Consider the following 23,923-nt stretch of genomic DNA (forward strand, 5'->3'; position numbering starts at 1 on the left):
ATGCGATACTATGTTTTAATTTAGCTTTTGGAGGGAACGGTTCCATAAGAATGTATTGAAGCTAATTTTTTTAAAACGTAGCATGGCTTAGTATAGCATTAGGGCTGGGACTTTAAAAAAAAGAGTTTAAAAAAAAATTCTACAAAATGTTAGTCGGTTAAAGAAAAAATACGTTTTTGCTGCGGTTTTCGTGACTTTTAGGTGTAAAAAAAAAATAAATGTTTAGAAAATATTGACTCGATTTTAATAGGGGCGATAGTGACACTTATGAGGATTAAAAAAACGATTGGTTTAATTTTTTCTACCCAGTAAGAAAGCCGCCAGTCTTTGGACGAGTCCAAAACTGTGAAAGTTGTAAACAGTTTAGGTGATGAATGAACAATAGATGAATAAAACTGAGTACAAAGCACCAGTATCGTGTCTTTTTTCGTCACCTAGAAGAAAGATCGTGAAGTAAGAAACGTGAACTTCGACGTGGATCTAAGGTACGTGCCCGCGGAGTAGCTAGGAAGCGGAGCAGCAACCTTCACCCAGGAAACGAGGAAAGAGACTATGCGCGGCAATTGCTCCCAAGCGATTGCAATGCGACGCGGGTAGATCGATTAGCACGTGTTAGGCAGCGTTGGTGAGTATGATCGGTGGTGTTAATCCCGATTTACGATCGCCATAAAACCTGGTCGTAGCCGTGAATTTACGGTCGCGATTTAACGCCACTTGTGCCATCAGTTTGTCACTTGAAGCGCGATGGGTGGGTCAACAAGGTGTAGCGAGTGGCTCCTTACCTTCTTGGTAGTTGATCATTAGATATTAGTGTCCCAGGTGGGATTTGGAACATCGAAAATGTCGAGTTAGCATTGATAAAGTTTGGCGCAACGACCAAGAATAATGACGGTCGTGTATCGAGTTTAACCGTATTGTGTCATTCTTGCACGAGGACGATCATGGATTATTCCTCCGTTGTCTTTTTAACGACAGCAATTGGGTGGAAATGTGTTTCTCTGCAGGAATCTGCCACGAGGTGTGTCAGAGTTACAGGTGTAAACTTAATTGGTTGATAGAGTTTGTGAGATGCAAGAGGGAAAGAGTTTCCCTTGGCACGAACTTAATTTCTATTTCAATTTTAAGCGATCTCTTTGGTGTGAAAATTTTGAGGTAAACTCTTTAAGACTTTTAAGGGGACATTCTACTTTGATCGGCCGGAAAATTAAGCGAGGTTTGAAGATTTTTTTCTAAGTAAATACAGGGTATAATGAAATAAATCTTTTTGGAATTTATTAAGCTGCTTTTGTATTATACAAACAAAATGTAAGAAGAATTTTTTGGGGGATTTCCCCACTCAGGCTTATCCGAAATAAAATATTCGAAAAGATTCTGAATCTATATCAGTGTCACTATCGCCCGAGCCTCAATTAACAATTTTTTGTTGAACAATTTTTGGGTGTTTTGTCCACCTTCTTTCCAAACCGGCACTATTCTGTTATTTTTCTACAAAAATTGTTAATTGAGGTACGGGCGATAGAGACACTTGTACAGATTAAGAATCCTTCGGAATTTTCTGTTTCAGATAAGGATGAGTGGAGAAACGAATTGCACCGCGGACATACCCCTTTTTTTGGGTGTCATATGGAAGCTATAAAAAGAATTCTTTTTAATTTTTTTGTATAATATAAGTTAGAGTAGCTTAATAAATACCAACAGGGTTATTCTACGCGAAATCGGACACTTTTTGCAGTAATATTTCGGATTTTAATGAAGATATGTAATAGTCTTTATTGATATATAAACGTATCTCGAAGGACTTTTCAAATTTATAAAAATTGTGGATTTTAAGTTCTTTGAAATATAGTGTTGACCTTTTTTCAATAAATTATAACTGTTGAACTAAGAAACTGATAAGAATGAGCTTTTGGGAGCTCACAGTGGAGACATAAGAGTACTTAATAAAAATTATTTCACTTAAAATAAAAACAAATCTTTGACCATTTATTTTACAATTGTTCTAAACACTTATTTATTGAAAATAAAAATCAACACTATATTTCGAAAAGCTAGAATACCCACAATTTTTTACAATTTTGAAAAATCTTTCGAGATACGTTTATATATCACTACAGACTACAATATATCCAGGTTTCAGCGAAATCGAAAATGTTACTCCAAGAAGTGTCCGATTTCGCGTGGAACGACCCAAAAAGATTTATTCCGTTATATAATGTATTTACAGAGAAAAAATCTTATAAAACAGCTTAATTTCTCGGCCGATCAAAGTAGAATGCCCCCTTAATGATGTTGCACCTGTAATTTTGAAACGTCCTGTATACCGAAACGCAGATCCTAGAGACAATCTTTCGTGGCGCAACAGCGTGGCGCCGCTTCGCAAATATCAGCGCGTTCAAAACTGATTTATCCACCCAATAGCCTCCAGATGCGACCTTGAGGATTCTCGCCTACCAATGCTTAGAGTTGACAATTCGGAGTACGATCTGGATTTCTCTACAAAAAGGAAACACTGTGGATCATTGTACACTAAATTTCTTCTAATTTCAATTCCTTCGTTGGCGTAGGAAGGAATGATTTTAGTGTTCGAAGGAGAGGATCGATGATCGCCGATCGTGCAAGGCGTCGGTCCAAGAGGTCCGACAGGCCCCCGAGATCTCCCCTTATCTCGCGTGTGCGTCTGCACGTGTGTATATGTGTGAAGCACGTGCACCACGTGTTAAACTTACGAGTGAAGTCGTTCGCGAGGCAGGCACCCCATTCTTGCCTGGAGAGTTTCAAATCCCGATTTAGGTCGCACGTGCGGGCGAACGTGCGAGCACATTTCTTCGGCCTTACCGCCTTCTTCGCGAGCCGCCGGAGCTCCTTGTACTCCGTCCTGTCCAGGTAGCCGTCCCCGTTCTTGTCCAGGGTGACGAACTTCCACGACAGCACCCGCTCCACGTTCTTGTCGCCTATCGATCAACCAACCGTGCAGAAGCGATATAAAAAAAAACCGCAGACCTTCAGACACGCCCCTCGCCAGGGACACTGAAGGGGTTTGGGAAAATGGGGGTAGTTTTCAGTCCATACTTGCTCAATTTAAGGGAAACCACCACTGTGGCGGCCGGAAAAGTAAGCCATTTTTAAGAATTTTTTTCAGGAATAATTTAAAGTTTTCATAGGAAATTTGTATTGCCTAGTTTTAGGACGGTGTCTTAAGAGACTATACAAAAAAAATAAATAGGAAAACATCCATAAATTATAATATATTAATTAATCTTCTACGCCTCCCCACGCGAGCTGGTCGAAGGTGTAACTATGGAACAGCAGGTCCGAAATCAAATTTGATTTTTTTTTTTATAAACTATATGAGTGTAGTTTCCGTTGCACGTACCGATTTCTTAAACAAATTATTTTTGTAAAAATAGTGCGCTTTAGAAGAAGTTTCGAAAATCCGCGAGTAAGATGGATAGTTTTTCGAGTGTATTTCAAAAAATTTGCTCTCAATCAAAGAATCCGTACGTACGACGGGAACTACACTCATATAGTTTATAAAAAAAAAATTAAATTTGATTTCGGACCTGCTGGTCCATAGTTACACCTTCGATCAGCTCGCGTGGGGGGTCTAGAAGATTAATTAATAGATTATAATTTATGGATGTTTTTCTATTTATTTATTTTTGTATAGTCTCTAGAGACAGTGTACTAAAAGTAGGTAATAATATTTTTCTATGAAAACTGTAAATTATTCCTGAAAAAAATCTTAAAAAATGGCTTACTTTTCCGGCCTTCACAGTGGTGTCCCCCCTTCATAACACTAGTTCACACTGAAAATGTACATTTGATGAGAGGTGACTATTCTTATGGATTTTCTCCCGCTGGATTCGAAAATCAAGGTTAAAATTTTGTTTCATGGAACAGTTTTTAAGATATTGTGATTTTTTCAATCTTTTTTACCTCTTCACTTTAAAAACCATGTCTGGAGCTAGATGTGCCCGATTTGGTCGTTCTTGGTACCAAATGAAAGACATTGAAATGCTGAACAAATATGTATAACGGGATCTTTAATTGGTTAAGCGGTTCAAAAGAAAGCGACCGGCATAGTCACTTGTCAAAATGTGGGATTTGAATTTATTCACTCAACCGCTAATAACTTCGTCATTTTTCGGTCGATTTACTTCTGGTTGGTGTTATTTTTTGCGTAAAAGTATCATCTTTACGCGCATGAACAGAAACCAGCCGTTTTTTATCCGTTTCTATTTTCCCGCGAAGGGATAAAAAAAGTATAAAAAATAACAATATCTTAAAAACTGTTTCATAAAATAAAATTTAACCTCGATTTTCGAAATCAGGGGGAGAAAATCCATAAGGGAGGTCACCTCTCATCAGCTGTACACATTCCCTGTAAACTAGTGTAATCTATCAACGGTATTATCTATTCGTGTTCTCGTGCAAAACCGAAGGACTTCGAGCTACCCTTGCTTTCTCAGCCCCTTCAGCCGTGCTCTAGGGAATTACTGCGAAACCGCTACGGGGGCGATGGATAGCAGCTTGTTAAATTCGAGAAGTGCCAACTCGGAGCAACTGAATTTACCAAACTTTAACTTCAGCATCCATACCAATTTTAAGATATCACGACACAGTCTCGATGATCCAAGGCACGCTGTACCAAGTAGATAACTCAGCAGGGTGAGTTAACCCTGGCGTGCTCGGATTATCGAGACTCCGGTGTACATAGGGTAAGGGTAGGCTTTGAAATCAGGTGTTCCATATTACGTGCGTTTACCCTGTTTATCTTTTATCCCAGTCTCACCGTCAGCGGAGATGTTGGTCCGCCTGTACTCGATCTTGAAGTTCTCGATGAGGTTGCCATTAAACTTGGACTTCTCCGCGCGGTCGCAGGTGTTCCTGTGATTGCTGTTGTACTGCCTGCGCTGCTTCCAGCTCGGCGAGCGCCTCCTTTGCCCGCTCCTGGTGGAAGCAGCAGATCTGGGACCGGGTTTCAAACATCTTGGTCTTTGGTGTCTTACCGAGGTGTCGGGCAGCGGTCTGCCCTGCGGCGTCACGCACCAGCAGTACCCGGTTTCCTCGTGGCACTGCACCGGTGCGTACGTGCCATCCGGACGACAGACTGGTCGTGCGCCCGGCCTGGCGGTCAGCCTTGCGGAGAAGCACGCTGGTGTCTCTGGATGGGCAGGTCCAATCACATTTTCGTCCGAGTTATAGATAAGTAACCGTTTCGTCGAAGCGCGTACGGTCTTCCTAAATTGTTTGGCCAAAATGTTGCCGCGCGCGAACCCGCGCAATATCGCGCGCCCAGCTTTGCACGTGTTTCAATTTGTGGAACAACAACGACTCTATACAAAGATCGCTAAAGTATTCGCCTGGGCTGAACGCGCAAGAACGCGCGCTTTCCTTTGATGCGCCGACGCTTATCGAACGCCAGCGATATGGCGCGTTACCGTCCGCGCGGAGCATCGTGCCGCGGTTTTGCGCGCGAGGAGCGCGAGGCTGGATTCGAAGCGAGCGCTGTTCGGTAGGTAGTTAGGTGCACCGTTGGAAACGTCTTGTTAAGGAGGAACACCACTGTGACGGCCGGAAAAGTAAGCCATTTTTATGAATTTTTTTCAGGAATAATATACAATTTTCATAGAAAAATTTTATTACCTACCTTTAGTATGCTGTCTTAAGAGACTATACAAAAAAAATAAATAGAAAAACATCCATAAATTTTTATGTATTAATTAATCTTCTAGACCCCCACACGCGAGCTGGTCGAAGGTGTAACTATGGAAGAGCAGGTCTGAAATTAGATTTCATTTTCTTTTTTATAAACTATATGAGTGTAGTTTCTGTTGTGTGTACCGATTTCTTAAATAAATTATTTTTGTAAAAATGGTGCGCTTTACAAGAAAAGTTTCAAAAATCCTCGAATAACATGGACAGTTTTTCGAGCGTATTTCAAAACATTTGTTTTCAATTAAAGAATCCGTACGTGCAACGGAAACTACACTCGTATAGTTTATAACAAAAAAATGAAATTTGATTTCGGAGCTGCTGTTCCATAGTTACACCTTCGACCAGCTCGCGTGTGGGTGTGTAGAAGATTAATTAATATATTAAAACTTATGGATGTTTTTCTATTTATTTTTTTTCTATAGTCTCTTAAGACAGCGTACTAAAGGTAGGTAATACAATATTTCTATGAAAACTATAAATTATGCCTGAAAAAAATCTTAAAAATGGCTTACTTTTCCGGCGGTCACAGTGGTGTTCCCGCTTAAGGGGTATTTGCGGGTTTCTGGTTTCAAGAAATCATTTATTATTATATATGTATCAATTGATAGTATAATATTTTAAGAATGTTCAGTTAAAGTTTCATCAAGAAGTTCGGAATATTTTCGAAGTTGTAGAAAAGTAAGAAGCAAAGTAGGTCGTCCGAATTATTCGCAGGATAGGTGCGTTTCTCTCGAAACACTGTTCCTTAAACTGGCGTGCACAATTAAAAGAGAACTAATCGTAATTTTGTCTAAAACTTTTTTGCCTTAACTTTTTATATATATATAGTTAATAGTTAACGATTTCTTTGTTTTTAATTGGAGAAAACGGGTGTTAAAAATAGGCGAAAATTATAGCTTTTTATTCAAACACGCGCCAGTTTGGGTTTTTCAATTTGTTTCAATATTTTCAGGGGGGTCCACTAGCTTTGGGCCTAAACTTTAAAAAAACCACTTGCTTCTTCGATTTCCGATGATTGAACGAGGTGCTACATTGCACGCCGCAAACACTTATCTTTTAATTCTTTTTATGACAATACAAAAATAGGAAATTATAGTGCAAACATAGATTAATAAAATGCAAAAAGTTTCATGAAGGTATCTTGAACAGTTATTTATAAAAAAAATTCTAAAAACGTATCATTTTTAGGCGTCAAATCCGCAAACACCCATTTAGACGAATCGAATGATAGCTTCTTATAAACTTGCAAATGAAGCATCTTAGAAATAAGCTTATCGAAGCTTACAACTTTCAAATCAGACAGGATCAAATTGGAAGATACTCTTAAAATTCACGATTTCGAGCTTTCGAGTTACATTGATCAAACCTGCGCACCTACTTGTCCCATAAACTTAGGTCCAGACAGAAATGCTTCCTTCCGAGCTGCGACCTGTCAAGTTGCACGTAGGAGGCTGAACACGTTTACGAGGATGCCGTCCTTATCGTTATCTGATGCCTAACTGTGTCTCTTTATATTCTCTTATTATGTCTGAGTAACATCAAATAATATTTACTGGCTTCTTTTCTCTAACGCGCAACTGTTACGGCTGCAACTCATAGGAAGCAACTGCGCACTAGGTTTATACGGTGTTTCCTTTCCAACGTCATTAGCGGAGCACGCTGGTAAAATTTGGTCAAACAATTTAGCAGCAACCTGTATATTTAATTTATTCTAAACGTATTCTAACGTAACTACAAATCGATTCCCTTTGCCCTGGAAATTTGATTTCGGAAGGTCCAGAAGTCTACAGGGGTACTGATAGCCCGGCTGTAAATTTCTGGGTAGCCGCACGTTCCCATTAATCATTTCGTATCTGGTACCACGATCTGATCGTGCACAGAAATCAAGGTGGACACGTCGCTGGAACCGTTGTCGGGGTTCTGAGGTTCTGAACGTGGTATCGCGCGACCATCGGTACAGTAACTATTACTAGCACTATCGCGGGAAGAATGTATCAGCCTACCTGGACAGGGGCCAGTGTGTTTGATAAGAATAGACATGCCTTGACACTGCTTCGAAATGACCTGACACTGACTCGAATACGTAACACCGTCGCTCCCACATACCGGTGTGCTCGCACCGTCGTTCATTGTGCACTCGGCTATCCTTTTCCTGCACTCCTCCTAAAACACACAACCCACACGTTACGCGTGACAAGTCAAGATATACCAAGCCTCCGACGAGCTCCGAATGTCACTTTAATAACACTCATTTCCCGCCGAAGCGCTCGGCGAAGCGTTCCTTCAACCCTTCACCAAACGAAATTAAATCGTATACGGTTTAATCGCTCGTACGATGTTTAAGCGCTTAATTAAACAAGATCCGAGATCGGTAAACCGCTCCTCCTGGAAGGCTCGTGGAAACTCGAGATTGTGTTTCTTTATTCTCGTGTAACAGCCCCCAAAATTTATGATTTTTTTTTTTAAACTGTGGTTAATATTGCATTAAACTTTTTGGGGATATAAGCAGGCATCTTTAGACTTGTAGATTTTTTTTATGTAGATCCTTCGCATTAGTTATTAATTATTGTGAAATCGTGTTAAACTCTTCGACGATGTTTGCGTCAGCCGTAGCACCTAGCTCAGTCATCTGATTGCAAAAAGAAGACAATTTTGTTAAAGTTAAATAATTTACGCTTAGACGGGACCTAAAGTTGTAATTTCAGTTTTCATTTATAATATTTTTTTCGTCGATATAAAGAATAATATGAAAAATTTGTTTGAGAAAAAAACGTACTTTTTCTTTCAAACGCTATAACTATTTCAATTTTTCTTTTTTTTTTCTTACAGTGGACCAATCCCAGCGTAAACTATCTAACTTTAAGAAACTACTATCTTTTTTGCAATCAAATGACTGTGATAGGTGCTACATATCTCGCCAACGGGAGTTACATCGTCGAAGAGGTGGACAAGATTGCATAATAATTAATAAATAATAAGAAGGATCGATATAAAAACAAATATTTTCTGCAAGTTTAAATATGCCTCCTTATATCCCCAAAAAATTAACCCAATATAACCAACAGTTTTTTAAAAAAAAATCTTAAGTATCAGTTACTTTTGGGGCTGTTAGACGAGAATCCCCCTTAAATTGGAGTGATCTTAATTAATTCCAAACGGAATCCCGGCCTGATCAGAATAGACTGATGCTGACGAGGTTCAAAAGGTTTCGGAAACGGTCTGTTCTCTGTGATCATCGTAATGAGCATTAATTATATTAGATTCAATTACTTATTTATTTCTTTATTTCCTTTTGCGAGTAGACCCCATTGTTTACAATATGAAAAACGAAGTTCATTACAGCACACGACATTATAAAGCACAAAAACATCAAAGACAAAATGAAAATTAACTGATAACAACGATTTAGTAAAAACAAGAATTAAATAGGTAACTGAACGAGTAAACTTGAAAAGAAATTATCATATCCTCCCATAGAAAACTCTGAGCAGTTCAGACCTAAACTATATTAATAAATTGTACTCGCAAAAAGACAGTAGGACTGTGCAACTTTGACAAATAATCTGGATGCTGCATTTGTTATTATAAGATGATCGCGGAGGGACGCAAGTGAAATTCCACCTTATAATAAATATCTTCAATTCGCGGTGAGTAATATCCATGAATCATTTTAGCAGTACACTTAATCGACTAGTCAAGCACGATGTTCGGAGCGCCGCGTTTCGCCTCCTTATTCGAAGGATACGATGACTCTTCGCACGGGTGTCGGCGAAGAAAGGATTAAAATGAGAACTGGCCGGATGTTTCGCGGTATGACTAATTCTTCGACGATTTTCCTTGAATCCATCGACATCGTTCGGTGTTCCAAGAACATTCTGCCAGCGCATTATGCTATCATTCGTGACCTCTTACGCGCGTCTGCGAATCTCATTTCTTGTCCATAATTGGTGGCCGCACCGCAACCTTCGAAAAGAATTCAAACTCTCTTCGGCTTTTAAAACACCGCGCATAGAGCTAATCCTTTCGCGAACGTCATTTAAACATTTCCACGAGTTCCTTCGCACTTCTATCTAATCGCCACTTTGCATTCACAATTACTGTTTTATTATCGTTTATTATTTTATGTTTATCTTCAAAAGTCTCTATTCTATTTACAATTTTATTTGCAAGCTATAGCGCCGAAAGTTTCCAAGGATCAATGGATAGTTTGGGGGTTGATAGATCGTCAGCAACGAGCGTTAGTTTGTTCCAAAGCAGAGCTGAAATTATACGAATAGTTAGAATAATTTCGAGTAGAAATAATTTCATCGGGTATTCGAATATTCGAGTAAGCAGCGCGTGTGTCAGATAAGGTGTTACGATGCTGCAGCGTCATTTCCGACAGAATAATGAAGGACGGATTGTATTCGTTTGGGGAGAATAACACGGTTTGCAAATAAAGTTTCCTTATACCTCGACCCTGTCTGGCTGTTTTACAGCGAAAGATGTTATCTTATCGTACAGGAAGGTGAAGACGCGGCAGTAAATCTGCCGCGAGATGCGACTACGGGAATTTATTTATTGAACTGGATGACTCGGTGCTAGCATGCGAAATCCTAGCCGATCGAAAGCCTCTCTACTCCAGAAATGATTCACGCGAAACGGCGTGGAACAGAGGCGTCTTTAACTCGGAGGAGGCGCCTCTATCCAGTAAAGAAGGCGCCTCCGATCCATCAGAAGAGGCGCCTGTATCGTTGCGTCATGCATTTGCATTGCACGGAATGTGAAACACGATTTACCATCTTTAATGGGCGGCCGTGTCGGCAATTACTATCGACGAAACTATCGAATGTATCGCCGAGGGCTGCTAATTATCGCGCATGAGATATTGCCCGTCATTCAACTAACATTTCCTATATAGATACACACGTCCTAAATATGGTGATTCTGCTGCGCCGTCAACGTGATATCTTGATCGAGGTAAATATACAGTAATTATTAATAGGGGAAGAGGGGAAAGGAAAGGTTGAGACGGATTCTGGGTCTTTGAGGAAGTTAGGGGTTTGCGAAGTTCTGGGGGTTGTGGCAATTTTGAGGGGTCTGGAGATCTTGGAAAGGATCGTAGGAGTTTTGGCGATTTTAGGATGAATCTTAGGAGTTCTAGAGATTTTAGGAAGAATCTTAGGAGTTTTAGAGATTTTAGGAAGAATCTTGGGAGTTACGGAGATTCAGGGAAGTATGTATCTTGGGAGTTATGGAGATTCAGGGAAGAATCTTGCAATTAGGAGTTCTATAGGTTTTGTGAAGAATCTTAGGAATTCTAGAGGTTTTGTGAAGAATCTTAGGAATTCTAGAGATTTTGGGAAAAAGTTAGGAGTTCAACTGATGTTGGGAAAAAATTTAGGAGTCCTAGAGATTTTAGGAAGAATCTTAGGAGTTGTGAAGATTTTGGAAAAAGTCAGGAGTTCAACAAATTTTGGGGAAAATGTTAGTTCTAGAGATTTTAGGAAGAATCTTACAATTAGGAGTTCTATAGATTTTGAGAAGAATCAGGAATTCTAGAGGTTTTGTGAAGAATCTTGGGAATTCTAGAGATTTTGGGAAAAGTCAGGAGTTCAACTGATGTTGGGGAAAAATTTAGGAGTTCTAGAGAATTAAGGAAGAATCTTTGAAGTTTTAGAGATTTTAGGAAGAATCTTGGGGTTATGGAGAATTACGGAAGAATCTTGAGAGTTGCGGAGATTCGGGGAAGAATCTTACAATTAGGAGTTCTACAGATTTTGAGAATAATCATAGGAATTCTAGAGCTGTTGTGAAAAATCTTAGGAATTCTAGAGATTTTGGAAAAAGTCAGGAGTTCAACAGATATTGGGAAAAATTTTCGGAGTCCCTAAAGATTTTAGAAAGAATCTTCAAAGTTCAACAGATTTTGGGAAAAAATTTAGGAGGTCTAGAGATTTTAGGAAGAATCTCCGAAGTTTTAGAGATTTTAGGAAGAATCTTAGGAGTTGTGGAGATTTTGGGAAAAGTCAAGAGTTCAACAAATTTTGGACCCAATTTTAGTTCTAGAGATTTTAGGAAGAATCTTCGAAGTTTTAGAGACTTTAGGAAGAATCTTGGGAGTTAAGGAAATTCAAGGAAGAATCTTAAGAATTCCACAGATTCTGTGGTGAAATCTACGAGTCCTAAAGATTTTCGGAATTATCTCCGAAGTTCTATAGACTTCAGGGAGAATCTTAGTAGTTATGCAGATCCAGAGCAGAATCATAGAAGTTCCACAGATTTTAGTAAGAATCCAAAGTTTCGAAAACCCTAGAAATAGCCAAAAACTTCAATACCCGAGGATCCAAGGCTCCTGCAAAGTCTAAAGACGGCGCGAAAGATTCTACAAACCGTGAAATACCATCTTAGAGGGTGCAAAAGAGACTCCCAAGAATTCCAGATTCTTCTTTCTCAAAGAAAATAGGAACGCCAGTTGCTGCGTCGAAAATAGCTAAACACCCTTCTACCATAACAGAATTCCTTTCCCAAGGAAGACGCCATCGATCTATTAAAGATCCATCGAAGGTGGCGCCCGATCATTGCTTGCACACCCGCGTACTCGGGAATGCGCGACGCCGTTCGCGATCGATGCAACGCGATGCAATACAGCGTAATACAGTGCAACGTGGTGCAGCGCGCGGTATAATCGAACCGCGCGTCGAATGCTAACGCGATCGACGATACACCCGACGTAGCGCTCGCGCTTGGCGCCAGCATGGACGCGATCGAAGGAAAAACGCAGGATGCGACGCGAGAAAATTCTGTACACCGCGATCGATCGAAGGACAGCACGCCAGCCGTCCTTTTCCCTAGCCAGAGAAATTCTTCGCCACTTTTAGCGACTCCTCCACTCCCAGGCTGCTCGTTTCTTCTTCCTCTACGTCCAACAGTCCCGGAATTACGGAACACTCTCATACTCGGAGGAAAAACTGCTCTGTTATTTCCGGATCGCGACGACCACGCCGCAGGGGGAAACCGGCGATTCAAATCGAGCACGCGTGTCGCTCCTTTTTCTCGTGACCGTTCGGAGGCTGTCCGTTGCCACTGCGACAAGATCGTATCGAGCTGCATACGCAATATAGTAGCCCTCTTTGTGTCATTCTCTCGGCGTTACGTGTTACGACAGCGCGTTTCGCTGGCGCAGCCTGCACGCATGCACACCTCCGTGCACTGGTGCACTCGCGCGCGGACCCGGGCGACGCTGCGAGGGCGGCTCGGTGCACCCTTGGCACAGGGTGCTCGATAAGTAATACCGTGGAACAGTCGAGTATGTAATATGTAACGTAATTCGTTTATCTTCTTTGGCTGCTGCAAGCTCCCGTTTTTAGAAGTCTATGAATGTCTGTGGCCATTAAAGTGACAAGGGGGTGATTTGGAAGGGTTTAATCTAAAGGGGTGATTCGGAATCGTTGTTTGCTGATTATTGTATGATTTTTGTTATATTAAAGAAAATGGGTAGGTCGAGGTTTTATCGTTTTGATTAGAACAGACGGGGATAGGGGAACTTTGGCAACCCGAGAATTTAGAGTTTCTTTTAGGGGAGATTTTCATTAAAAATTTTCGGAAAGTCGATTTTGTGTGTGTCGAAGCGAATCGACCTCCGAACGATTGCAACGTACAGGAAACACTTTAAACTCTGCACGTTTGTAGAAGATCTCAATAAAAGTGTGGGACCATTTTCTTTTTCGGCTAACCTTTTTTTGGTTCCTCAGGGTGGAAATCCCTCAAATGTTTGAGATTTCTTTAAAGTTTGTAATTCGAATAAAAAACGAACCCCGCTATGATTTTTGAACGTTTCGATGGCTTATAGTTGTTAGAGCATAAGGAACCATTAAAATCTAGCAATTTTTTATATTTGCTGTAGTTTCCAAGATATACAGAAGTATAGGAAAGCACGCATTAAACTTTAAGGCAGAGATTGGCAAAATTTGTATTTAAATAAAATTTCGAATAACAAATAAAATTGAAAGCAGTAGAAAAATTTATTCGACGCTGAAGTTGAAATGCTCGACGAATAAAAAAAAAGAACTTTATGCGTCGAATAAAAAAATTAACTTTATTCGTAAAAGAATCCAAAGTTAAAGTAACTTTTATTCGATTCGTTATTTAAATAATATTTTATTTAGTTAGTGCCCAGCTCTGCTTTAAAACGCATTTCCCCTCTGAAGAACCAAAAATTATCAGAAAAAGAAAATTCTTCAACAGTTCTATCGGGGTCTCCTCCAAACCTGCAGAATAAAAAAAAATTAGAACTTTCGGTTTACCGAAGTCCCCTTGAATCTGGGTGTCCCGAATTGAAAATAATTTCCCTTTAAAAATTCTAGATAAAAAATCAATTAATTGCAGTCCCAATAAGAACCATTTACTGATATTTTTTATCTAGAATTTTTAAACGGAACTTATTTTCAATTCGGGACACCCAGATTCAAGGAGACTTCGGCAACCCGAAAGTTCTATTTTTTTTTATTCTGCAGGTTTGGAGGATATATATATATATATTCCATGTGCCTGTATTAAATCCAATTAGAGCCCCGCAAACGTGGACCGAAATTGCATAGAGAAGCCAGGTTCGGATGAAATTCACGATCAGCTGATTCTTCGACACCCTGTAGCACCGTCACAAGCCACTCAGGCGAGCGAGCGCATGTAGCCGCGATGACATAACATGATTAGTAATTATCTACGGTGGTTAAGTGGCGTCACAGCGATGCACCTGCTATCCTATGCTCACAATCGCGCGCGATACGTGCTGATACGTTTTCAGCATGCACTCCCGCGAAAAGGGGGGGGGGGGCGGGAGGGTGGGGAAAAAATCCGATACAGTAACGCATTAACGATGTTGAAGGACCATTATACGATAGGGTTACGTAAGTCTTCATAGGAAGCGGGTAACTCAGGCAGCGCGCGTTTTTTTTTTTTTTCATTTCGTACCCCCACTCAGGGGCAACGATAAAGACACGTTGCGGGCCTGGCGTACGTGTGTCTAATGAGGGGTTCCCAGGAAGGCGTTGTTTCTTTCCATAGACCCGACGACGAGGGAAACACAGTGATTTGTCAGTGTCTCTGATTATAAGGTCGCAAGTGGAGGCCCTTGGAAAATAACGTTTAACGGCCCAGCTACTTGTGGCGTGCCACTGTAACGCGTTCTTCGCGGAACTGTGCTTTACGCGCCAATAAATCCTGGACGACGCGATTTCACGTGGGAGAGGCTGTTCAGGGTTTGAAGATTCGAAATAAGAAGCATCGAGGTAGAGGTTCCAATCATTCGCTTCGCTCAAGTTTTATATATAATTCGTTAGAGTGGTCCTTCTTCGTACAGCGCCGGACAAAAATATTGGGACACCCTTTAAAATAGAATAACTTTTTAAAAATTGGCCCAAACGACTTGAGTTTTATCGAGAAGAGGGATTAGTCTACTGGGTGACGTCTTTCGGCGGTTTGAAATAAATTGCAATTGATCGGAATAGAGAAGAAAATAGCGAAGATCGCTTTTTTTAACTTTTTTATTTGAGGCTGTAGTGAAAGTTTAAAAATCCCGTTTGTGGATTTAAGTAAGTTGTATATAAGGTACAGAAAATTTCATCCCGACCAGGACTTAAAAGTGGTAAGCCACTTTGATATTTTGTTAAAATAATATTAAAAGAACATTCAATTTTCTGCAATTTCTGTGTATATGATTTCTCGTGCTTCCAATCATTTTTTAGAGGACCTCTCTATATACAAACGCTAAAAAATACAAAAAATGAAAATTTATAATTTTCAAAGGCGATGAAGGGATGAAAAATATATGCCGTCTAAAATCGAGATACTTTCGAATATGTATGCATAACTTCCGAAAAACAATAGTTTTTTAACTGAAACTTTTTTTTTAAATAGTCCATAACACTATATAAACATAGTAAAAAAACGGAAAATCTTCATCAAGCCGTTGCCTTGTAAAAAAATCCACAAACTGTACACATTTTCCGAGGGCTCAAACAGGTATACCCCCTTAAACAGTATGTACTTATTTCTCAGTGAGAAATGAAGTTATACCTTAATTCTCTATAAAAGTAAACAGATAGCCTTTAAGACTTATATAAAAACTGTTACCAACTTAATTTATTAAAATTTGGCCTTACAACCACTGTTTCTCAGCCCTCCATATCCAGAATAATTCACTCACTTTCAGCCCTTACCATTGATCCCCGTTTATCCACATTTTATATCCACCTGGTGCTTCAAAGAGTCATCCGCAGTGGCTTGAAGATAGAAAATGACAAGGAGGGTCCCCTGGAATAGGCTGCAATCACCCATTTGGCACAAATGCTGCATGTAGTTAGTACCCCCGCGATGCGCGACGAATATTTCAATCACTTTCAGCGCGCATTATCGATTCTCGTTCAGCTGCACTTTCTATCCAACTGTTGCCTGGAAGGTAAGGTCAAGCATTCTCGCTGGCCTCTGATAACAACGGATAATAGTGCTAATTGCCAATTCGTATTCAGCCACCTGAATCCCCGCGCATGACGCAACACGCGGCTTCTCGCGGTTGTTTAAACATTCGTGGCTGATTATCGGCTCCCAGCCGGCCGGGAACACCCGTGGAATATTAAAGGACCACTCGCCCGCCCCTATCCTCCTCGAGGACTCCACCGATTCGCACATATCCCCCTCGCAGCGGCCGTGCACTTAACGCCTCCGTCCGCGGCATGTATTTTCGCTTTGCGATGCAAAGGACGAGCCTTCCCGCGAATATCCTCCCGAACCGATTTCCTAAATCCGCCAGCTGGACTCCGGGCAATTTAATTCGGATAACACGGCGGCTGGGTATTAATAGAAACGGTCGTGAACCGATAGTGACGAATGTGTCCCAGGGCTTTTTGGCCGGTCGCTGATAAACCGGCTCCGGTGCAACAGGATCGATTCGAATTCGATCGGAAACGCGCTGTCCACGCAGGCGAATCGGGAGCGCTCGCGAAATCCGCGACACCCTAAACGCGGCTGGACGTAGGTGATCGGCGACAGGTGCAACGAGCGATCACGCGGTGGTCGATGCCTATTTGTATAAATTTGCATTCGCGCGTCGTCGATCAGCTAGCACACAACCGGCGTTCTCTTTCGACGAATCTTAATTAGATTAGCCGTCGATATTGCGGATTCGATAATCCTTGGCGGAAGCCGATCGTAATGGAACCCATTTGTCAAATTTTTCTGTGATATCATATCGGAATTGCGTACACTTGGGTGCGGCGATACAGAATCACAATTTTCTTGGGTTTTGTCAAGGGGTTATTCTAGTTTAAAACGCGCTTTATTTCACAATCTTTGGTATTTTTTTTATAGAGCACCTGTACTATGATTTGCGCCAAACTTTGATTTATATATTTATCCACGTTTCAGTAATGTTTACAAATTCTTGTAGAGAGAAACAATTGAAATTTGGGGCGGTGAAAGCGTTTGATCGCATTCGGTAATTTCGGCTGTTCTGTTTGTATAAAATAAAAACACCAAAGTGATTTTTAATGAGGACTAGTTGGGCTGTAGGCGGTAACAAATCCAAAGAAAAAAATCGACTATTAAAAATATGGCAGCACTTTGACTATTATTTTTTTCATGTTTTTCACACTTTTCGCGAACTAAAAAACTGAAAAAAAAACTATTATTATTAATTAATTTTGGGACGGACGCGATAGAAACGCGTGCAGTGAAGGTGCGCAAAAAATCTGGAATCAACCCGTCAAATAGATATTAAGATATTATGGCATCATGGTTTTGAGAACATCGATTTTTAAAGTAGAATAACCCTTTAAGGGTCAATGACCTGTAGAGCCCGGAAGGCAGCTTGATTTTGAGAATTTTTCTATGCGAGTACAGTGAATGGAATACAAAATCTGTTTGAGTGCTTTTATCGTACATACCTCGAAGTATGCTCATAATTTTTTTTTAATTTGTTTAATACAAAATGGCGGCGCCACAGCTCAACAAAAGAAGCTTCTTCCGAAAAAACAGTGTTTCGCGGCCGGAAAGATTTCTCCTTCAATTTTTGACCTAGAACGAAAAACCGAAATTTGTTGAGTTCTGTATAAGATTATCTCGGGAAGTGCACGAGGAAATGAAAAAATACTGATTTTTGTAAGAATGGTGCGCGATTGAACGAAAGACGGAACTGCGACAACCTCGAAATTGTTGAAACGTTTTGTTCAATCCCGCACCATTCGTACAAAAAACAGTATTTTTTAATTTCCTCGTGTACTTCCCGAGATAATTTTACACAGAACTAAAAAAAAATCGGTTTTCTGTTCTAGGTAAAAAATTGAAGGAGAAATCTTTCCGGCCGCGAAACCCTGTTTTTTCAGAAGAAGCTTCTTTTGTTGAGCTGTGGCGCCGCCAGTTTGTATGAAAAAAAATTTTTAAAAATCGTGACGATACTTCAAAGTATTCAAATAAAGCCCTTCAAACAGAATTTGTATTCCATTCACTGTACTCGCATACAAAAATTCTCAAGATCAGGCTGCCTTTCCGACCTCTACAGTGTCGTTACCCCTTAATATCATTTAATTACATTTCACCTGCCACAGATTATAGCTAACAAATTCTACGACCCTCTTACGACTTCCTAATCTTTCAACATCTTACTCCCCGTTTCAATTGTTAGCACTGCATTATCATAAGCAGTTGTGACAGCCGTGAAAGAATGTTTCCATTTGTTAAAGGACATTCTGCAATATTTCTTCGATGCTTCGTGTCGCAACGAGTAGGTGATTAGCAGTAGCATTCTTCCTTTCCCTCGCCGGCAAAGGAACACGAGATAAAAGCCGGCTCGCAGCGTGTCCGAGACAGCCCCGTGGCGTGTCGCCAGCTCAAATTTATTTTCCTCCTACGAGGAAACGTCGCGCGGCGAACCCGTTCGGCGTGGCGCAAAATCGTGTTACCGAATTTTTTCTCCTGCGTTACCGCGCGGCTGCACGCGTCGCGGACGAGACAAGCGACACGCAGAGCGCGTCGAAACGGCCCGCCCGGCGACAATTAAGCGCGATCTCGCTCGCTGGATATTAATTTCTTCGTAAATCGCGAGGGCAAGTCCCACGGCTGGCGCGCGACACGCTACTCGGTCTCGGGGCCTCGTTAATTTATCGGTAAACAAATTGCACGCGAGCCGACTGGTTAGCAGCTGGCTAGAATCTCAAGAATGCCGCGTTTTGCATGATTTTCCTGTTAATAGATCGGGCGGGGTGGAATTCATCGCGCTCGTTCCTCGAAACGCGTTGACTTTTAAAGAAGCTAGCTTCCTCGTACGAGGAAGCAGTTAGAATTCTTTTCATTGACAATCCAAGCGTGTGCGTTTTATTGCTCGTATTTGCGCACGCGTTTCCCGGTAGCCGCGGCTGCTTGTCGAGCAGCCATTAAATGATCGCGTCGAGTATTGGAGTAACTAACTATTCAATTATTCTGACCAGAGTTTAAGTTCATGCTCAACTTCGTTCGCAGCAGGTAGGTATGATTCTGATGGTGGCTAGGGTGAAGGACCCAATTACTGACACCTAGTTAGGTTGAATTACGTAATTCTTTTTGTGTATGACTTTACAATGTTTAGTTGTTCGTTATTTTAAGTAAAATAGCTTAAGGTGACAGTAATTAGTTATTTTAAGTGAAATAGCTTAAGGTGACAGTAATTAGTTATTTTAAGTAAAATAGCTTAAGGTGACAGTAATTAGTTATTTTAAGTAAAATAGCTTAAGGTGACAGTAAATAGTTATTTTAAGTAAAATAGCTTTAGGTGACAGTAATTAGTTATTTTAAGTAAAATAGCTTAAAGTGACATAAATTAATTATTTTAAGTAAAATAGCTTGAGGTGACAGTAATTAGTTATTTTAAGTAAAATAGTTAATAGTTAATTACTGTCACCTTAAGCTATTTTACTTAAAATAACAAATAAACGTTGTAAAGTCATACACAAAAAGAATTATGTAATTCAACAGTTAATTACTGTCACCTTAAGCTATTTTACTTAAAATAACGAACAAATAAACGTTGTAAAGTCATACACAAAAAGAATTATGTAATTCAACCTATAATCTATGCTATAGATTATATACTATAGTTTATTTATTCGTTATTTTAAGTAAAATTGCTTAAGGTGACAGTAATTGGGTCATTTATCCTAGTAATAAGGTGTCACATCGCGGGGCTTTCAATATGTAATTTCAATTTTTAACGCGGAGTTGGATGTCCGAAGGCAATAGGGAATACATACGCGGCTTGAGTTAGGTAAATATGAGCGGGAGAGGCTGTCAAGGGGGACTACAGAAGAAGGGAATGGAATAGACGGAACGTTTTGAAATCGACACACGCTACCGGCAAAAATCCTGGGACCAGGTCTTGGTGAAAGCGCGAGGCATCGTTCGATGAAGATTTAGCGAGGCTGACAGAACAAGTAGTTTCGTTTTTCCTTTCAAGCTTTACCTGATACTTTTGCTCTTACGAAACGAAACGCCCGTGTAGCGAACTGGGGATTATTTGCAAGCTTTATGGAAAATGAAGGTTCACTTGGTCGCTTAAAATTGCAGATGCAAAATAACAGTTATATTAATTTTTGGGGGGGAAAAGTCATTATGTAAAAATTGATTTTTATTTCAATGGAAGCCAGTTCTCGTTAGAAATTTCTCAAAAAATGAAATGATTGAAAAATATTAATTTTTGATTGTCTGATTACGACTAACCACTATGAATGATTAAAAGTTCTTTGCCCACCAGTAACCGTTATCGATGACGGAATATTTTCCGGAGGAAAACAATTTTCTGGTTACTGTCGATAATTGTTAATTGTTATTAACACTGCATCTAATTAGTATTTATGGGCGACACGAACAAAATTAATTATAAAACTCATATATTCTATTAAAAAAAAAACGGTAAAATGTACTACAATATCTTTTATCCTATTCTTTGTTTCATATATTTTCATAAGTTTTCTTTTTTTGACTCAATAAAACATATAAGTTTTATAATTCTCCCGATACAATAATACAATAATCCCAATTGGTTGATGCAGAAACAAGTGACAGGCATCGAAACAGGTATGTAAAATCTTTAGGTTTATTACAGTTCTCGGTCGAAACCTGTGATTTCCATCACTTTCAACTGTTGGTAGCTCATAGCTGCGTTAACCAATTTCGACGAAATTTCCAGCGTGTATACAGCTTACTTAAATCCAGAAACGGGTTTTTTAAATTTTCATTCCAGGCCCAGATAAAAAAAATTGGAAAAGGAACCTTCACTATTTTCTTCGCTATTCCAAGTAAACCTAAGCAGTAAACTAATCCTACTAGCTTCTCAAAAAAAAAAACTCCACTGGTTTGGGCCAATTTTAAGAGACTTATACTATTACAAAGAATGTTCGAATACTTTCGTGAGCCACTGTAAATGTATCATCCTGCTTTTCCAGCACTGCATCCAATTTTCCTCGTACATGGAATGAGCATAGAGTTCATCACAAGAAATTCAAGAAAAACCGATCCGTTTGACCCTACTCTCCCCCGCAGCAGACCAAAGTTACAAGTCCACCTTAAACAGCAAAGTGCCAAAACGATTGAAAACACTGTACCCTCTAGTATCAATCTTACTACACATTACAATCCTTGTAGAGTAGAAGCGCCATTTTTGACTACTTTAAGGTTTTGTACCAGTTTTGCCCACTTCTTAAAAAATATAATATTTTTCCGTCTAAGCAATAAATGTGACCGTATATTTCAGGCGGTATACTAAACAAAATATTCATGACGCGAAATTCTCCATATAATGATCTGCAAGCGGTTTAAAAATAAGATAATTATACACATAGCCAAAAACAGTGAAATGGCCACAAACGGTACACCTACCCCACGCGGGTGTCCGAGGCGCCACGAAGAAAAGTGACAACCGATCGGCGAACAAAGGGGGAGTCACCGTTTCGACGGATCAAGCCTGAGAGGAGGACGTATATTAATTAGCCACGGGGGCCGAGTCGCACCTCGAATCCACCGCTAGTGGCAAGGAGACGGAGTCCTGTTAACGGGACGAGTGTTAATCACCGAGGCATGTCTTGACGGCGCCGTCCGTCGCCATTGACACGCGCGCCAATTATCAGAGCACATTTCCCGCCGGTAGCCGCTATTAATTGTAGGTTTGCCTGGCGAGTACGTCACGATCGGTAATGACGCACAAGGAATTGGAACGTATAAAAAAAAAAAAGAGAGGAAGAAGGAATGAGACAGCACCGCGGGTCGGCTGCGGGGGCCAGAGGGAGAAAGACGGAGGACAGCACCGCGGATTGCCAGCGGGGACAAAAGGCAGATACGGAGAGAGAGAAAAGAGGGGGACGAAATATTCCACGGATGAAAAAAAGAAAAGGAACAAAAAAAAAGGAAAAGAAAAAGAGAAGTGTTGCGAGCAGCAGCAGGTTGGCGCCATGCCTGTGGCACCGCTCTGCCCCCGTAGTTGACACCGTAGAATTGATTATAGAGTAGCAGGATTGATTTGAGCCGCGATAAAACTCCGTATTACCTCCGCCGATCAACGATCAAGGTCCTGGCCAGCAGCGATACGCCGCCGATTGCTGAAATTACGATCGATCTAATTGCTTTTCGAGCGGGATCGTTTACGGCGACGGTAATTGGTATTCAGGTCGGGGGGGGGGGGATCCGGAATCGGCGCGGGATCGAGCGAACCGTCTCGCGAGACGTCCAGATACTAGATAGCAAGGAAAGAATCGGTACGCGAGCGGAGGGGTTTGGGGGAATAAAGAAATCGATCTGGCGATCGAGGCCCGACGACGAAATATGTGTCGCAGCTAGCTGGCGACCAGGTCCTTGCGCAACGGCGACCTGATATCGGTATCGCCACCGGTCGTATCGGCACTTCGCTTCCAGGTGAACGTAACTTGCCGTCTTACAGGGAAGATTGCTGGAAGCGTAAGGGACATTCCATGCGAACTCCGACAGATTTCGGAGGAAGTTTTCGTGGATTGCTGAAATTTGAATATGTTGTAGTGTTTAGGGTTATTTAAACGTACCTCAAAGGATTTTGAAAAATTTTGAAAAATTACGATTTTACAGCTGTTCGAAGTTAAGTGCTAACTTTTTTTCAATAAATCATAGCTATGGAAATAGTAAACGGATGGAGATCAGCTTTACGGTGCTTATAGAGAAGACATTTAAGTTTTAGGAAAAAATTATTTCAGTGTAAAAAAAAATTGAACCATTTTTGTGCAATTATTTTAAACCAATGCAGGTTTTTAACATTGGGCGCGATTTTAAAAATCTAAAGAAAGGAGTAATTTTTTTTTTTATTCTTCGATATGTATATATTAACTACACTAAGCAACACATTCATTTACTTGCGTTGTTTGGTTGAAAAAAATTCCCAAAAATACCCTTACTTTTCGGACCGTTACAGTGTTCCCTTTAGGGGACCTTCCGGTCTAGAGCCCCGAAAAATAGGTGATCTTTAGGAATTTATTAAAGGAAAACTACTATATATAATTTAATGGGACTTGTTGCATTGTATTAAGGATGCCTTAGGTTATAGAAATATATTTTTTGTTTTATAATTAATCATTGCAGACGGCACTGGGGAGTGGTTAAAGTCAAGGCGTCAAAAAATTGATCCAAATCGGTGGGACCTGTATCTCCAAAAGTTATTCTCCGATTCGACTGAAACTTTTTTTATTTTGAAGAATATACTTCTGGCTAGGAAGGATACCAGAAAAAAATACAAAAAATTGGAAATTTATAATTTTCTAAGGCGTTGAAAGGATGAGAACTATAGGGAAAAAGTGATTAAACACTTCAAGTAGCGTTGTTTTCTAAAAAAATGTCATTTTTGTATTTTTTTCTGGCCCCCCCCCCTAACCAGAAGTATATTCTTCAAAATAAAAAAAGTTTCAGTCAAATCGGATAATAACTTTTGGAGATACAAGTCCCACCGTTTTAAGAACACTGTTTCGAGAAAAACGCGTTTAAAGTTTAACGTGGGCGCCGAGTAGCCGGTTGTTGCCCATGCATTTGCCGCTACTCAAATACCTATAACTTCGGAAATTTTACGAATTTCAACAAATCCTTTTAAACACATATTCCTAAAAGTTTGAGCATGGAAAAATGAAATAAAAAAAAATTTACCTTAAGGGTGACAAATATTAAAAATTGTATTTTCCTCGAAGCAAGT

At 40.3% G+C, this 23,923-nt stretch overlaps 1 protein-coding gene across 3 annotated transcripts in view; it reads right to left on the minus strand.

The window, feature by feature from the left end:
* Positions 1 to 23,923, minus strand: part of Magu (SPARC related modular calcium binding-like protein magu) — a 52,387-nt gene that overhangs the window by 14,822 nt on the left and 13,642 nt on the right. For all 3 annotated transcript variants that reach the window (XM_076812751.1, XM_076812760.1, XM_076812769.1), the window contains exons 2-4: positions 7,722 to 7,881; positions 4,793 to 5,164; positions 2,727 to 2,951 (exon numbers count right to left, since the gene is read on the minus strand). In XM_076812751.1, coding sequence (XP_076668866.1) covers positions 2,727 to 2,951; positions 4,793 to 5,164; positions 7,722 to 7,881 — 757 coding nt within the window. The remainder of the gene's footprint in view (positions 1 to 2,726; positions 2,952 to 4,792; positions 5,165 to 7,721; positions 7,882 to 23,923) is intronic.

This window comes from Andrena cerasifolii, chromosome 1 (assembly GCF_050908995.1).
Source record: "Andrena cerasifolii isolate SP2316 chromosome 1, iyAndCera1_principal, whole genome shotgun sequence".
Classification (NCBI taxonomy): domain Eukaryota; kingdom Metazoa; phylum Arthropoda; class Insecta; order Hymenoptera; family Andrenidae; genus Andrena; species Andrena cerasifolii.